The following is a 16,858-nucleotide window of genomic DNA, read 5'->3' on the forward strand; positions in this document are numbered from 1 at the left end:
CACCTTCTGACCAGACCACTGCCCCCAGGGGAGCCAGGCCGCCTCCCCGTGCCCACCCCCAGCACAGGGAGGGTAGGCGGGTGGGCGCACAACCCAGCCTCCTTGGTCCCAAAACAGGAGGAGGGTGGATGCTCAGGGCAGCAACACTCCGCTCCCCGGATGCCGACAGTAGGGTGGAGTGTGGGAAGGGCCAGGCTGGTGGTTTGGGAAGGCAATACCTCCCCTTGCCTCGGATACCGGTTGCCCCTCTCTCCACCGACGTCCTGCATTTTAGGTGCAGACACACACTTGTTCTCATTTGACTTTCTTTACAATTCTCTCGGTTCCTAAAAAGGCAGGCTCCCGGCAGTCACTGATCCTGACGTCCTGGGCATGTTCTCGAGCGGTTCATTCATCCCTTACAAATTACTGCAAGGGTTTCAGCGATCACCAGGCACCTCTATGTTCTAATTTTCTACAGCTGCTCCACTGTGTGGCGAAGAGCTTCCCAATTCACTGACTTCTCTTCTTGTTTCCTTTTTATGTGTCTGACTGCTGGCTTGAGAGCATCCGTCAGCACCGCCTCATTGGTCTCCTTTTCTCGAACAGCTCGCGATGGCTAATTATTAATTATTATTATTATTATTACCAGGGCACCTAGACACTGGGGCGGACGCCACCGTCCTACAAACCCAGAACCAAAAGACGGTCCCGCTCTGGCCTCCGAGAACCCACAACCTAAGAAGTCACATTTCCAAACACTCAGAACAAGGGGAGACCATTTTAACCTTCGTCACGCTCAGCTGATGTAGGAGAACAATAATCCGAGGTGGGCAGGTTTGTCTGAGCTGCTTCAAATTTGGGCCCCTGCCTTGCAGTTTGGTGCCGGTGCTCACCACGCCGCACTGCGAGCCGTTGTCAGTCGATGAGACAGCTGGTGGTGGGGGATGTTATATTTAGTTTAATCAACTAGGCAATGGATTTTCCATCAACTAGGCGATTAGTCGATAAGCGGGGGAGCTGGGTGGGGTTTAAAAGACTGAAACGCACCAGAAGGGACTCGGCACGAGCTGGAAATCAGCTGGCGCCAGGTTCCCTCCCTTTCCCCCTTCCCCACACGGGCTGCGTCTAGATTGGCAAGATTTTGCGCCAATACTTTTAATGGAAAAGTTTTTCCGTTAAAAGTATTTGCGCAAGAGAGCGTCTATACTCGCATGTGCTTTTGCGCAAAAGCACCCATGCCCAGTGTAGACGCTCTCTTGTGCAAGAAAGCTCCAATGGCCATTTTAGCCATCAGGCTTTCTTGCGCAAGAAATTAACGTTCCTGTCTACACTGGCCCTCTTGCGCAAGAGGGCTTATCCCTGAGCGGGAGCGTCGGAGTATTTGCGCAAGAACCACTGATTTCATACAGTACAAAGTCAGTGCTCTTGCGCAAATACAAGCAGCCAGTGTAGACAGGCAGCAAGATTTTGCTCAAAAGCCAGTCTAGACGCAGCCACTGTGTTTTAGCTTTTCAAATGTATTAAGAGCCCGCAGGCTGTTAATACATTTAAAAGGCAGAAGCGCTGAGGGGGGGGACTTGGCACCAGTTGGGCCAGCTGATTCCTGGCTCGCACAGGGTCTTCTCCACTGTGCACCAGCCTTAAACGTAAAAAGGCTGGTGCGCAGTGTGGGGACCTTGCGTGGGCCAGGAATCAGCTGTCCCTCCTGCTGTGGTCTCCTGCTGTCCCTCCCGGGTCCCTGCTTCCGGCAGGCTCTTAATACATTAAAAAAGCAGAGGTGCAGCATCTGGGATTGGGTGCGAGCCAGGAGTCAGCTGATTCCTGGCTCGTGCAAGGTCCCCGCTACTCCTCTGCCTCCCCTCCCCCTGCGGAGATGGTGCTGGGGGGTGGGAATCAGTTTTTAAGCTGGTTCTCCCCAGCACTGGCTCCTGCTCCCTCCTTTTGCTGCCTCTGATAGCGGGACTAGTCGATTACCTGATCAGTTGTTGCTTATCGGGTAGTCGATTAGTGGCTTACATCCCTAGGCAGTGCATATCATTAAATGTGTCTTGTCAAGGGTTGGGGGTTTGGATGCCAGCGTGATCCTGGGAAGATTTATATAAGAGGTTCCATTGGCTGGATATGCCCTGCAAAATGGTATGAGGTGACTCCTGTCCTTTGGCTAACCAGGGCACTCTCTTGGCAGCTCAGCACGGGGATGGTTCTCCTGCCTTTTCACCGGTGCATTCTGGTCCGGCAACGTGGCTCACCCGCTTTGCCTTTGTGTCAAGCGCTGGGCCTGATGGAAGGCAATGGAGCTGCACCAAGCCTTACGCAGCGATAGCCCTGCGTGATTTCCCAGGGCTGCTGATCCGTCTGCCATGGCTTCGCTGTGGCTTGATGGGCAGGAAAAGCGAAGGTTCCCAAAGGAAAGCCTCGCACTGCCCTTTTGGCTCTGACAGCTGTGACACTGCCCTTGGCCTTCCGCTGCACACAAGGGAAGCAAAGGGATCTGGGCCTGGGAGAGGCTCTTTAATAGCATTTCAATTATGCTCCGACAATAGAAAGGACAAGTCTACGTTCTGGGTGTGTCCCCTGCCGGGGTATTGCCCTGCCTTGGGTGTGGGCTGTCACGCTCAGCCCCAAGACCACCAATGTTCCCAGCACCGAGCCCCGCTTTCCTCGCAGCAGCCTCGACACGGCCTGGAATTCGGGGTATCGTCCGCGTGTCTGTGGCTAAGTGTCTTCAGTTCAGAGCTCTAAGGCTGGAAGAGGCTGCTGCGCCCACCTGCTCTGACCCCCAGAGCATCACCCAGCGAGTGCATCAACCCACGCACGGCAGGAGGAACTAGCCCAGCGGGTTTCAAACGACTGGCACTCCAGGGCTGTGTCTACACTGGCCACTTATTCCGGAAAATCAGCCACTTTTCCGGAATAGCTTGCCAGCTGTCTACACTGGCCGCTTGAATTTCCGGAAAAGCACTGACGATCTACTGTAAGAAATCAGCCGCTTTTCCAGAAATACTATGCTGCTCCCGCTCGGGCTAAAGCCCTTTTTCCGGAAAACTGTTCCGGAAAAGGGCAAGTGTAGACAGCACAGTAGTGTTTTCCGCAAAAAAGCCCCGATCGCGAAAATGACGATTGGGGCTTTTTTGCGGAAAAGCGCGTCTACATTGGCACGGGCGCTTTTCCGGAAAAAGTGCTTTTCCGGAAAAGCATCCTGCCAATGTAGACGCGCTTTTTCCGGAAATACTTATAACGGAAAACTGTTCCATTTTAAGCATTTCCGGAAAATCATGCCAGTGTAGACTTAGCCCAGGGGTGTGTCTAAACTACATGGCTCCATCGATGGAGTCATGTAGATGAGGCTGATCGGCAAAGGGAAATGAAGCCGCGATTTAAATAATTGCGGCTTCATTTAAATTTAAATGGCTGCCGCGCTGAGCCGACAAAGAGCTGATCAGCTGTTTGTTGGCTCAGCGCGCTAGTCTGGACGCTCCCGCGCCGACCTGAAAGGCCTTTATCGACCTCCCTGTTATGCTTTCAGAAGCACTCAGTGTTACTTATGGCCTTGTTTGTACTAGAAAGTTGGGCCTCTCTAACTATGCTGGTGTAGGGTTAGACAGACATGGTTAAAGCCGGGCGACCACACACACACTGGTACAGCTAGCCCCATATGGGATGGCGAATAAACGGTACTGGTACAAAGCATCTTTATTCCAGCAAAACTGAGAGCTCGTACCGCTATAAACACATTGGTCAAAAAACCAGTGTGCAATGGGCAGTCACAATTAGTAAGTGGGCTGCATGAGTGGCCCTCCTTCATCTCTGTGCCGCATGCGGCCTTGCACACCCCTTTCCCCGTGCTCCTCTTGCACACTGGGGCACTGGAGCCCTGCCCTTTCCACTCCTCCCATGCCATCCCAGCACTTTCAGAGAGCCACAAATCTGATTCGCATTCTGGGTTTGCTCCCGCCCCTCCCTCCCAGAGTTGGAACCCTGTGAACAGCTGATTCGTGATGTTCCAGCTCTGGGAAGGAGGAGGAGGAGCGGGGACGGAGCGCGAAGCAGCGGATTCGTGGCGCTTGGAAAGTGCTGGGAGGGTGGGAGGCTGAGCAAGGAAATGCAGGGCCCCAGCACACAAGAGACCCATGGGAGAGAGAGGCAGACTGGGGGTCCGTGGGTGGCAGGCATGCTGGGCCGCACGTTGCCCACTACTGGTGTAAGTGCATCCTACAATGACAAAAGAGTTTTTTCCATCACTGTACGTAATCTACCTCCCTTGCATTGGCAGCTAGGTGGAAGGAAGAATTTTTCCATTGACCTATCTATATGTACCTTAGGGGTGAGCTCAGCCTGGCCACATATTGTCGTGGGAATTTTTCACACCACTGAGCACCAGAGCTGTGTCAACCTACTTTTAAGTAGAGATCCGGCATTAGACCAACACTGACTGCTTTGAACATCCGACTCAAGGCTTGGGTACTCTACCATATGTCCTGGGGAAGATCGTCACTGCTGGTTCAGACATTTCTCTAGCCTCCCCTTGCTGTTTAAGATATTAAATGACAGGGTGAACCTCCATAATTTGGATTTTCCCGGGCTGGGATTGACTCGTCTGGTCTGGCAAATCCCCTGACTCATGACCAGTCAGGTCCCCCTGGTGCTGTACCAGGGAGGTTCAACCTGTAGTTACAAAGTCTGGATTCACTGAAGCAGGGGCCAATATGCAATTTGAATCTTTTACATGGAGCCCAGGTGAGCAGAGGAGCTGTACTTATGGTCCCTTACATTTACATTTATTAAGCAATTAAGAGTGGCTCAAAGGAAATACTTGGAAGCCTGAATCAGATTGGTAGCCCCATCTGGTAAAAATCTGGATTAGTTGCCCCAGGAATCGCCAAGTTTCAAGGAAGTTTTATTTCTCTGGGTTGGTTCCATTTGTCACTTAAAAATCAACATTTCAAAACTCAAGTCCAGTGGCATTTAATGCCTCCTCATTTTATCTGTTAGCCAGCACCGTGGGTCATTTATCCCAAGACAAGAAAAATGCTAAACCCTATCAAATCCGAGGGCTGGCATTACGCAGCCGCTTTGCACCTACACTGCAAACACCTTGCATTGATGCCAATGACTGCTCAGGGAGGAAAGTTACAAGGTGCAAGATCAAGACCTTACAGCGGGCAGTAGGAGTAAGACATGAATTCTACTGGGGCTATGTCTAGACTGCAGGCTTTTTTTAGGAAGAAGCTTTTCTGAAAGAGATCTTCCAGAAAAACATCTTCTGAAAGAGCATGTCCACACCGGCCAAGGGCATCGAAAAAGCACCTGTACTATTTTTCCTCTTTCCTCTTCTTTCGAAAGAACTCCCTCTTCCCCATCCACACACGCTTTTTTCCGAAAGAGCTCTTTTGCAAAAAGGCTCCTTCCTCGTAGAAAGAGGTTTATCAATGTCGGAAAACCCCCTCCATTCTTTCGATTTTCAATTGCAGTGTGGACGTAAGTGAAGTTTTTTTTCGGAAAAACGGCCGTTTTTCTGAAAAAAAAAAAAAACCTGTGTAGCGTAGACATAGCCTTGGAATCCCTTTAAAATAATCTATTTCCGAAGGGGTTTTGTTCCCTGTGTTTAATTTATAAGTGGAGGAGAGGGGATGGTACCATTTTTTCTCCGTAACTGGTGAGCTGTGCTAATTGGTACAGAAATGCTGCCACCACACCCCCTGGCTTGAAGTAGTTTCCAGCATATGCAGGGGCATTTCCTCCACAGCTTCTCTCCCCTCTAGGGGGCAGACTGCACCCAGACAATGTTAAACCGATGTTGCCCGGCCCCTGTACCAAACATCCTAACACGTTCCCCCCGTTTGCACTCACAGGAATTCGTGCTGGAGCCCCCTCCTGCACAGGGAGAACATGCCTGTTGCTAGATCCTTGCAAGGGGGACCGCACATGCCAAGGAGTGCCTGGGAGCAGAGCTGACTGGTGCCTGGAAGGCGGGGCACAAGGCTGATGGCTCCGCCTCCTCTCCATCCCCTTCAGCTCGTGGGACAGTGCAAAGAGGGAGGAGCTTCGGTCCTGTTGTCACGGGCACATGGGCTGCTTGTGTGTGTTTCCTCCCCGGGCCATGGAAAGGGCCTGGCAGCATGGACACAGCAGCCTAGGGCAAAGCTCAAAAGACAGAGGGAGAAAGGGACTGAAATCGGGGGAATTGTCCGACCGCGGCCGGCTCAAACGAGGCTCAGCAGGGAGCTGCAACCCTGACCTGACTATGCCGTCCAAGATCTCCCGTATGTAAATCAGGGAGGGGTGGATCATCTGGAACCCATCTCCAAGGGATGACATCAGTAGCAGGTGGGGGCATTTTCAGGGCTGGAATTCATCATCTCACACGCCATCCTGCTTCCCTTGCTCCTAGGAATTGTCCCCTGGGTCTCCCAGCAGGCCTCCTGGGCTGGGGTTTTGTCTCTCATGAGCCATCCAAAGGGAAAGACTTGGAGGCACTGTCATCTGCAAACGTTGGGGGCTGTTTTAAAACCAAACACTGTTATTTATGGGCAGATATTTCGCAGCTCTGGGGAAAACATCTGGGTTGCATTTACGTGTAGCTGCTTTGAATAAAAACTGAACGGGACGTACATAACATAACCCTCTTAGAACAGCGAAGGCTGGATTCCCAGCTGCTCCTCTCCCGCACAGGGCCAGAGACGGAGCGAAGGATTGAAGTCCCCCACGATTAAGGCAGAGTAGCCTCCGAGTGGCTCTGATTTACACGCTGCTTCTACCTGGCTCTGTTCGCTCTGAGGGGCAATGAACAGCTGTAGTGCCCTCCAGCCAGAGCCCTGAGCTATCTCCTGGGCTGGACCTGGAAGCCAGACGGGTGTAGAGCAGGGGTGGGCAATAATTTTCACAAGGGGGCCACTCAATGAATTTTGGTACTAGTCACGGGCTTGCTCCACCCCCAAGGGGCGGGGTCTGGGGCAGAAGGGGCGTGGCTGAGGACTCCTTCCCCCTCCCCTGAGCGGTCTGGGGCCGGGGCTTTTAATAAAAGCACAGAAAAGGGCTCATGGTTCCCAGCATCACCGCTACCACATTGCCTGGCAGCCGCCCAGGGTTGCTGCAGCTATTTAAAGGGCTCGTGGCTCCAGCCCCTGCCAGGGTAGCGCCGTGACCAGGAGACCTTTAAACAGCCACAGAAACCCCGGGAAGCTTCCAGGCAACACAACAGCAGTGAGGCTGGGAGTAAAGAGCAGCAATTTAAAGGGCTCGCGGCCCAGCTGCTATCACGCTGCCTGGCAGGCGCCCGGGATTGCTGCGGCTCCAGTCCCTGCGGGGGTAGCATCGTGACCAGGAGCTGTGAGCCATTTAAATAGGATCCTGCTGCCTGAACCACCACCTGGAAATTCGGTGGCACGGGCAACAGGATATAAATAGAAAGCAGCTAGATGCAGTCTGTGAGCTGGATCAAAGTGTTAGGTGGGTCGGATCTGCCCCCCAGGCTGCGTTTTGCTCAGTCCACAATCCTACTGAGAATCAGACCCTGAATCTCAAACCCTGAGGGTAGTAAAAGGACACAGCAAAAAGTCTCTGTGAAGTCCTGTGGCACTTAAACACTAAGCCCTGGTCTATACTAGGACTTTATTTCGAAATAACACCCCTGAGGTTGAATTTAGAAGAGGAGCGTCCACTCTCCCAAGCCCGTTATTTTGAAATAACGGGCTGCTCATTTTGAAATCTGTACTCCTGCTTTCCTCAGGGAATAATGCTCATTCCAAAACAGTTATTTCGAAATAGCGGTAGTGTGGATGCGCCGGTGCTGCTTTTTCGAAATAACGACTCCCCAGAGCAGTGTTTCCCAATTTTATTTGGCTGAGGAACCCTCACCACGTTTTGTCGAGCCAAAAAAACCCCAAAAAACCCAACAACTCCCCAACAACAATGCGTCTCTGTCTCTTTAAGTGGGGGCAGGGGAATGGCAGGTCTTCATGGAACCCTTGCTTTCGCTTCGTGGAAGCCCAGGGTTCCACGGAGCACCAATTGGGAAACACTGCCCCAGAATAATTAGAACTAATTACTCCCCAGAACTTCCTGGGACTCTAAGTCTGAGCCTGCCTTGGACTAATTTCAAGGCTTTCCCATAGCATAGACAGGCTAGTTCAATTTTGTTAAATCAGGAGTTAAGTCGACTTTACTAATTTAAAAATAGTTTCCTAGTGTAGACATGGCCTAACAGATTTATTTGGGCATCAGCTTTCACGGGGAGCATCTGACAAAGTGGTTTTTACCCTCCAAAGCTGATGCCCAAATAAATCTGTTCATCTCTAAGCTGCTACCAGACTCCTCGTTGCTTTGGCAGACACAGACTATCACGCCTCCCCCGCTGGGACCTGTGAAAGGACCGCTACTAACGCGGCTGACGATGAGCCCTGCAGTTGCTGCTGCAATAATTAGGAACTGACTCTCAGAAAACCAAAGGAGCCAATTCCGTTCTTAGTGACATCATTACCCGCAAGGAGTTGACCCCGTGCAGTTGGGGGAGGATGTCAGTTTTTGGACCCAAATCTGGGAAAGGGAACACAGCCCAAGAAAATTTACATGACTCTCAAGTCCTACACCCACACCCAAGCCCGTCCGTGCACGGGGCTGGAAAACAGAAACCAAAGCATTTCCTGGAGTGTTTGGTTCCTCAGTTTTGATTGACAGGAAGGTACTATTTCGTCCACTTAAAAATTTGTCACTGTTTGGTTTAAAGAAAGGGGTGGTGGGGACCACAATAAAAACTGCCAGCAGTTTGCAAGTTCCCCACATTGTGCCTATGTGGACTAGCAGCACAACCTACCCTTGCTGCCCTTGGAAAAGGTGATCAGTTCCTAACCATCCTGAGTGAGATCGCTGGAATCCGGCCACCCTGGACGGAAGCTTTGCAAAACCAGCATCCTTGATCAAAACCTCCTGGGCTTGAACAAAGACATAAACTAGTTGGCGTATTACAAAGCCAATTTTCCCCACCTTTAACATCTTCATTTTCACATCAAAAGCCATGAATGAACACTTCCAATAGCTTCATTAACATGGGTCCTACAATTCACAGGCAGTGATTTTGCTGTTATATCTTGGATTCTGTTATTTCCATTCCAACTCATCTGATGAAGTGGGTTTTACCCACGAAAGCTCATCATTCTGTGTATTTTTGTTAGTCACTAAAGGCATGTCTACACTAGGAAATTATTTATTTCAAAATAAGCTTATTCCCCAAGGCTACATCTAAACTACAGGTGCCTCCAGTATTCTGAAATAGCTATCCCACGTCTTAAAAGCAAGCCCGTTATTTTGAAATATAACAGGCTCACTATTCCAACATCCCTTTAAACCTCATTCCATGAGGAGTAAGGGATGTTTTGGAATAGTGGGTTATTTCCAAATTAAGCTCTCTCAAAATAAGACCGAAATAAGATATGCAATTTGGTATGTCAAATTGTGTATCTTATTTCAACCAGTGTAGATGCACCCGAAGGAAAACAGGAGTAGTTATTTTGAAATAACTAGCCCCTTATTTCAAAATAACAGGTTTCGCAGTGTGGACACTCTGCTTGTTATTTTGAAATAACTCCGTAGTGTAGATCTGGGCTAAGGTGCCACGGGGCTACTTATTTTTAAAGTTATAGACTTACACAGCTACCCTTCTGAGACTTCAAAACTTCCTGACTATCCATGGATGGTGGTCCATCCCTTAATCTTTTATTGTCAGTCTTCTCTCTTTGGAGTGAAATCCTGGCTCCATGGCTGTGAATGGCCAACCTCCCCATTGATTTAAGTGGGGCAAGGTTTCATCCATCATTTTTAATTGCATTTTCTCCCCCAAGAAAATCCCTCTTGCAACCTTTCCTTCCCACCTCCTGACCCCTTCCCGTTCCTCCTTAACATATATGTGGTAACATTCCCCAGCCCCTCTGCTCCCTGCAGAAATCAGTAAACCTAGCATCTTCGGCAGGACATTTCTTTTGTGATTATTTTTATTCATGCAGCACTTTTCGCTCTCAAAGCACTGTACAAGTATGAACCAGCCCTCCCAAGAAAAGGCAATCTTAGCCCCTTTGGACAGACGGGGAAAATGGAGCACAGAGATGCTGTAAAGTCACACTGTGAGCCTCCATGGGAGCCAGCCAGGTCTCCCCACTCAAATCTTGTGTTTAATCCACCTGCACCACGATTTCTGATCGGAACACATGCAGGAGAGTCTCTGCTCGTGTGTGCCACTGAAAACAATTTGCTGAAACTTTTTAGGAGCAAATTCATCCCTGGCCTGGGAATAGGAGTAAGTTCAGCTCACAAGGAAGTTGTCAAATTAAAAGGACGATTATAGCAGGCGCTGCATTTCAACGTTAACCAGTGCCACTACTGGACGGGTAACGTTATTTGCAGTAACATATAAATTTTAGGCCCAATCCTTGCTCATATTAAATTCCCATTCAAGTCAACAAGAGTTGGATAAAGACACATGGCCAAATTATCTCTTCCACATGCAACTCCCACAGGCCAAATCCTGTTCACACTAACAAAAATTCACTCACTTTAAAGGAGCGTTCTATGTGTAGACAGATAGATATCTCAACAAAGTGTCGGTAGGGCCACATTCATTCTTATGTAGCTATCGTTTTATTTCTATTTTTTAAACACTTTTCTTTCAATGTTAATCTTGTTCTCCATTATTTACAGCCCATTTTCTCTGATAATAATCACACTTGTGAAATAGCCATAGAAGAACACCCAGGTTGCTTTTCAAAGGTGCCAGAACATGCAGCTCTCATGGACTCTAACGGGATCTGTGGGAGTTATGCACATCTGATAATCTGGCCAGTGAAGAAATCATTCTTGGTAAGGAAAGATCAGCATCTGCTGTTACTCAGGGAGATCATGGAAAGAAAGAACATTTCATTACCACATTTTCTCTAAACCAGCTTGGTCACGCTTTATTTGGCTGCATGTGAAAATTGCATAGGGTATATTTCCAATAAATAAATAACTATTTACAAATGCGCTGAGTTTACAAAATTGCAGCTTGAACCATTTACAGTAAGAAAGCTAGATTTCATGTCACACATTTCCTCTTCTCCAAAAGCTGAAATGTAGTTTGATCATTCTGGCATGTCAGGAAAAAAAATGCCAAGTGACAGCAATTTCACTTTATATGTACCTAGTTATTTCCACCAAAAAGGGGAAGAATACGAAACACCCCTCCCCGCAAAGTGAAGTCCTGTGGCACCTCCGAGATTAGAATAGTGATTCTTAAACTTTTTTAGACTGAGGAACACCAAACAATTTTTTTTAAATGGGGAACACCAACCATTTTTTTTTTTTGTCGAGCAAAAAAAAACCCACCAGGACTGGGAGACCTGAAATGTGCCACGACCTGCCCCCCCTTCTCCCTCCCCACCCCACAAGAAGACTGCCCTAATAACAGTCTGGTACATGGAGCTGAAAACGTAGACCACAAAAAAGTAAGGATAGAAATAAACAAATGTTAAATAAGGTCACGTGTCTGGCCAGGAGGGAGGGCAGAGGGTCTCAGGGCAGGGTGTCTGGCCAGGAGGGAGGGTGCAAGAGGGGACTTGGGGCAGGGTGTCAGAGCAAGCTGGGAATGCAGGGTCTTGGCAAGGGGAGGGGAGTGAGAGGGGTTTGGGTGCGGGGTCTGGGCACGAGGGGAGACGCTTACTTGGCTTGGCACCCTGCTGCAGCAGGGAAAGCCTCTAGGGAGGACACTCTTCTTCCTTGGAGAGACAGAGAGAGAGAGAGAGAGAGAGAGAGAGAGAGTGGGGGGGGGCTCAGTTTACCCAGGGAACCCAGCACAGCTGCAGCGCCAGGCCAGGCTTCCTGCTGGCAGGGCGGGGGAGTAGAAATCCCGACCGTCCTCGCCACATTAAACTCTGCCACTTCCCCAGCAGGCTGGGGAGGGGCGCAGAGGGGAGAGAGCAGCAGCGCCTGGGGGGCAGCAGAGCCCAAGCATGCCCCGAGGGGGGGGGGGCAGCAGAGCCCGAGCATGCCCCAGGTGGGGGGGAGAGCAGGCAGCAGTTTTAAAATGCCATGGTCTGGGAGTGGCTCCTCGGCTCCTGCCACTCCTCCCCCTCCCAGCAGCAGCAGCCCCTGTAAAAGCTGTCACCTGCACATGTGGAGGAGGAGGCTGAGCAGCACTGAGGCCCCGTGGGACAGGGGCCATCCTGCAGGCTGGGGGGGCAGCCGCAGCGGGAGCAGTCTATGGGCTCTGCAGGGGACGGGGGAGCAGAATTTTTTCTGTTCTCTCCGCGGCACACCTCTGAGGTGTGCCACGGAACACACTAAGAAGCGCTGGACTATAACAAAAATATGTAATGTCACAAAAGCTCATGCGCTATATATTTTTGTTAGTCTCTAAGGGTGCGTCTACACTGCACCATAGTTCGAAATGAGATATGTGTATCTTATTTCAATATAGCTTATTTCATCAGCTGGCGCTGTCTACACAGCACCAAATTGGAAATAACCCGCTATTCCAAAATGTCCCTTACTCCTCATGCTATGAAGATGTGGGATCACTATTTCGGGATACTCCAGTATCCCAAAATAGCGCTGCAGTGTAGACGTAGCCTAAGGTGCCACAGGACTACTTGTTTTTAAATTTACAAATGAACATGGTTACCCCTCTGAGACTAGGAAAACCAAGTTTTTCCTCAATCTCTGAACAGTAAGAACTGTTTCTTAAGAACAGCTAGGTGGCAGCAACATGTTTCTTTACAGTCAGTTCATTTTCAGTCACTTATCTGTCCGGGCTTGCTAGCCCAGAACTGTAAAATGCACTGCTAGAAAATTGAACACGGCTGCAGATAACGACTTTATACACACAGAACCTTATCTGGTAGAGCTGAATTGTGCTCCTCTTGAAGCCAGCATCAAAGCTTCCAGCAGCTTAACAGAAGCAGAAAAAAGGTCCTTAGTTCTCCCAGCATGCGGGTTTATTTTCTTCCACACTCTCCTTTTGACTCTCAGCTTTTACAGCCTCCTAAGCCTTCATCTCAAACAATTCATAAAAGAATCCAGAAAGGAAAGTGTGAACGGTTTTCAGATTTTATTCACTGAGATGATTCCCTGTTCTGTTCACTCCCTCTGGGGCACCTGGCGTCGGCCACTGTCGGAAGACAGGATCCTGGGCTAGCCGGACCTTTGGGCTGACTCCGGTTCTTATAAGACCAGATGGCAGACAGAGCTGGCCTGATCCTGCTCCCATGGAAATCAATGGAAGTCTTACCACTGTGTAGGTAGGATTGGTACCAGTGATCTGGACAGGGGCAGAAGGACTTAGCAGTGCTGGGGAAAAAAGCCCTGCCATTAATATAAAGTGGTTTTGTTAATGATATTTTAACCTGATGGCGAGAAAAAGGGAACAAAACGTCCAGAGAAAAATGTGAACGGAAGACAGAACTACCAGATGGGAAAGCTTTTCTACCTCAGCAAGAATGACGCATCACTGACAGCTCCATGTCTCCCCCCGCTCCCCAAAATCCTGCAACAACAAACAGCAGCAACATAAGCAGTTTTGACCCCTCCAAGGGAGAAGGAGCACAGATGCCAGGAAGTCCATTAGGAGCTTTTCCTTGCTCTTGATTTCATATGCAAAGTGCCCACACTGCATTGATGACTAGCAGGAGAGCCCCCTAAGACACGCAGACGAGAGGAGATGCAATTTCTTACAGAGAAGCAAGAGGACAGGACTACGGAAGGTAGGGGAAGCAAAAAAAAAAAATAAACCAAACCTAATTCATGTGTCGCAGAGGTATCCCAGCTATTCCTGATTACTGGAAAGAACTCATGACACTGTGTCTAGAGGCAGACCAGTTCAAAGTCTATAACTTTTCAACAGTCAGTTGCGTCTATGCTCTTGTTTGATAGTCAACATAGATTTCAGCAGTCAGTTCCAAACGAGGGCAGTTTTGTCAATGCACAAAAAAATCACCAACATCTCTCCCTCTTTAAGCCCCACACAGATTGCCAAAACTGGAAAAGAAGGGACTCAAAAGGCATGTACTGGTTTCTTTAAAGACACGGGATTAGCTCAGCACTGTCTGCCATGCTAGTCAGTGTTTCCATCTCTTGGACAGCATATTTTTCTGCAGCTGGCTGAAAAACAGAGAATATTTTTCATGCAACGTTTAAGTAACTGCCCTAGAAAATGTTTCATTGGAATTTTGGAAAATTCCAACCAGTTTCATCCCTTTGCTTTCGGCCCCATGGGATGTCGTCACAGTTTCTGGCTGGCAGAAGGGCACCTGGGGGTAACTTGCTGCAGCACCACTTCCTTTTCCGTGCTCTTGCTGCATTTATAATCCATGGTGCCGCGGGCCGGGCAGTGCTTCTTCACCAGGTGGTAGAGAATGGCCAGCAGGGCCAAAAGCGTGGCCAGGATGCCCATGCTGATTCCGATCAGGGCTCCGGGGTGGAGGCTGTCTGCCTTCGGTGGGGCGCGGGTGGGAGCCACTGTTTTGGGGTAGGGCTCCGTCTCACCTGACGACTCCTCCTCAGGAGAACACGTGCGCTGGTCAGAGAGGACGTACCCCTCCCGGCAGTGACACCTGTAGTGGCCTGGCTCGTTCGTGCAGAGCTGGTCACAATAGCCCTGCTCACACTCGTCCACATCCTGACACATCTTTTCACCCCTGTCACCCTCGTTCAGAATAAAGCCGTCGGGGCAGTAACAACTATCCAGAGTGTGGGGGTCACAATCTGCTGGGCATTCTGTCTGGTTGCAAAATCTGGCACATTTGTGCAGGTTTTGGGGGTCTGTAATGAATCCATCGAAGCAGCTGCAGCTGTAGCTGCCTGGCACATCCTCACACTTGTGCTCACACTTGCCTTCCTCGCAATCCAGCACGTCCTCACACTTGCCGTCCACCATCTCGTAGCCCGGGTGGCACTCGCAGTGGAAGCCCCCGTCGGTGTTGGTGCAAACCTGCTCACAGACGCCCGGCGTGGCTTTGCAGTCATCGATGTCCTTGCAGTGGACGCCGTCCCCCGCCAGCTCATAGCCCTCGGAGCAGATGCAGGTGAAGTTCCCGGTGCCCGGGGTGCAGAAGTGCTCGCAGGGCGCGTTGGCGCACAGGGAAGAGCAGCCGCGTCCGTCCTGCTCCAGCTGCTCCCCCTGGGGGCAGGCGCAGCGCGGGCTCCCGCCGTCCCACTGGCACGAGTGCTCGCAGCCCCCGTTCTCCAGCTGGCAGTGCCAGGCCCCCTGGCTGGCTGAGCTCCATCGCCAGCCCCCGTTGCTGTGCTCCTGGCACACCAGCTCCACGCCCAGGCCCGGGGCCGAGGCCGTGCTTTGGGGCGGGAGGGCCAGGAGGTCACTGTCCCGCACCCCGAAGGGGGTGGTGTAGGTCACCACCAGGCCTGCCCCCAGGGAGAGCTTGGGGCACGTGCCGGGGTAATTGTACTCACACAGGAAGCCGTCTGCTTCGGAGTCACACTGCTTCGCCTCCCACAAGAGGTCCGGGGCCACGGCCACGCACTGGGGCCCGCAGCTGGGGTCGCCCGGCTTCCAGTTGGCGTAGTCCGTGCTCTCATCGCCTGTGACCCAGCGGAAGCCTCGCAGCCTGCGGCCGGGCTCCGGGCACTGCTGGTCCTGGGGCAGCTGCAGCCCGATCCACAGGCTGGCGGCGCCCTGGCGCGGCACCAGCAGGGAGATGGCGTCCGCCGCCACCGTGGATCGCACCGTCATGAGATGCCCCCCGCTGGCCGCGCAGAGCCGGCCGGCCTCGGAGAACCCCCGGCGCCCCCAGACCACGCCGAAGCAGTCGTGCTCGATGCACTGCGCCCCCGGGGGCGGCGGCGCAGAGGGGGCCGAGCGCCCGAGCTGGGCGGTGGCCAGCAGCGCCAGGCAGAGCCGCAGCATGGTGCGGGGCGCGGGAGCGCAGCCGGGGCCGCCCTGCGAGTCGGGCTGGGCAGCGGCTGCTGCCGGCGCTGGGGAACGGCGGGCATGCCGCGGCTCGGCCGGTGCCCGGGCTTTTATAGGGGCGCTGCGGCGCAGGAAGCGGCGGCCGGGGCGGGGAGCGCCCCCGCCGCCGGAGCAGAGCGCGGTCACCCGAGGGGCGGAGGGTGGGCGCGGCGGGGGACTCATTGTCTGGGGCGGGCGGAGCAGGGGGGCGGATAAACAAGCCGCCCCTCCCCGCCCCGGGAACAATCGGGGGCCAGAGGTTAACGCGCCCGTCCTTGCCACAGCCGCCGGGCCCTTCGCCTCGCCGGGGCGGCGGCCGGATTAAGGCGGGGGAGCCCCCGCCCCAGCCCCGCGCGGCGTCGGAGCCAAAGCCCTGGAAAGCGCCGCGCGAATGGGGAGGGTCGGAGGGAGGCCGGGCGCACGGAGCGGCCTTTCGGCGCACGGGCGACCCGACGGGAGGTGCCGGGGGGAAGGCTGCGCCCCCCAAACCGCGGCTCCTCTGCGGGGCGAGAGGCAGAAGCGGCTCCGCGCAGCGGGCGCGGGGTGGAACCGGCGCCGGGTGCGGGACGCGGAGCGCTCCTGTGAGTACGGGAGGCGGTTCGCGGTGCGTCCCCGCGGATCATCTGGCCTGGGCAGCCCGAGGGGCGAGACCCACGCGGGCGCTGCGCAGCGGGAGGGGGGCTGGGCTGGTTTTGGGGGGGGCGCCCAGAAACTCGGAGCGACACGTGGAAAGGAGACGCGCCGACTTGCTCCCCCGCCGGTGGAGCCGAGCGCACGGTGCCCGCGGCTCCAGCAGGAGGCGCTGCGGGGTCTCCAGGCCAGTGCGCTTCGCCCCACCGGCCTGCCCGGCTCCCCATTCACCGCCGTGTAGGACTGGACGCGGCTCTGCGGGAGCCGGAGGCTGCTCCCTGGCTTGCAGACTTTCTCCACCCAGCTGCCCCGCAAAGAGCC

General features: G+C 52.7%; 1 protein-coding gene across 1 annotated transcript; it reads right to left on the reverse strand.

Annotated features, from left to right (window-relative positions):
- Window positions 1-10,898: 10,898 nt before the first annotated feature.
- Window positions 10,899-16,026, reverse strand: LOC142828084 (thrombomodulin-like). The gene has a single exon (XM_075925741.2). The coding sequence runs from the start codon at window positions 15,863-15,865 to the stop codon at window positions 14,225-14,227; it is 1,641 nt and encodes a 546-aa protein (XP_075781856.2). The 5' UTR covers window positions 15,866-16,026; the 3' UTR covers window positions 10,899-14,224.
- Window positions 16,027-16,858: the final 832 nt, after the last annotated feature.

Source organism: Pelodiscus sinensis, chromosome 3, assembly GCF_052426305.1.
Source record: "Pelodiscus sinensis isolate ZL-2025 chromosome 3, ASM5242630v1, whole genome shotgun sequence".
Classification (NCBI taxonomy): Eukaryota; Metazoa; Chordata; order Testudines; family Trionychidae; genus Pelodiscus; species Pelodiscus sinensis.

Bases quoted from the DNA above. Each gene is read 5' to 3' on its own strand.
- LOC142828084 (XM_075925741.2), bottom strand. From the start codon at position 15,865: ATGCTGCGGCTCTGCCTGGCGCTGCTGGCCACCGCCCAGCTCGGGCGC.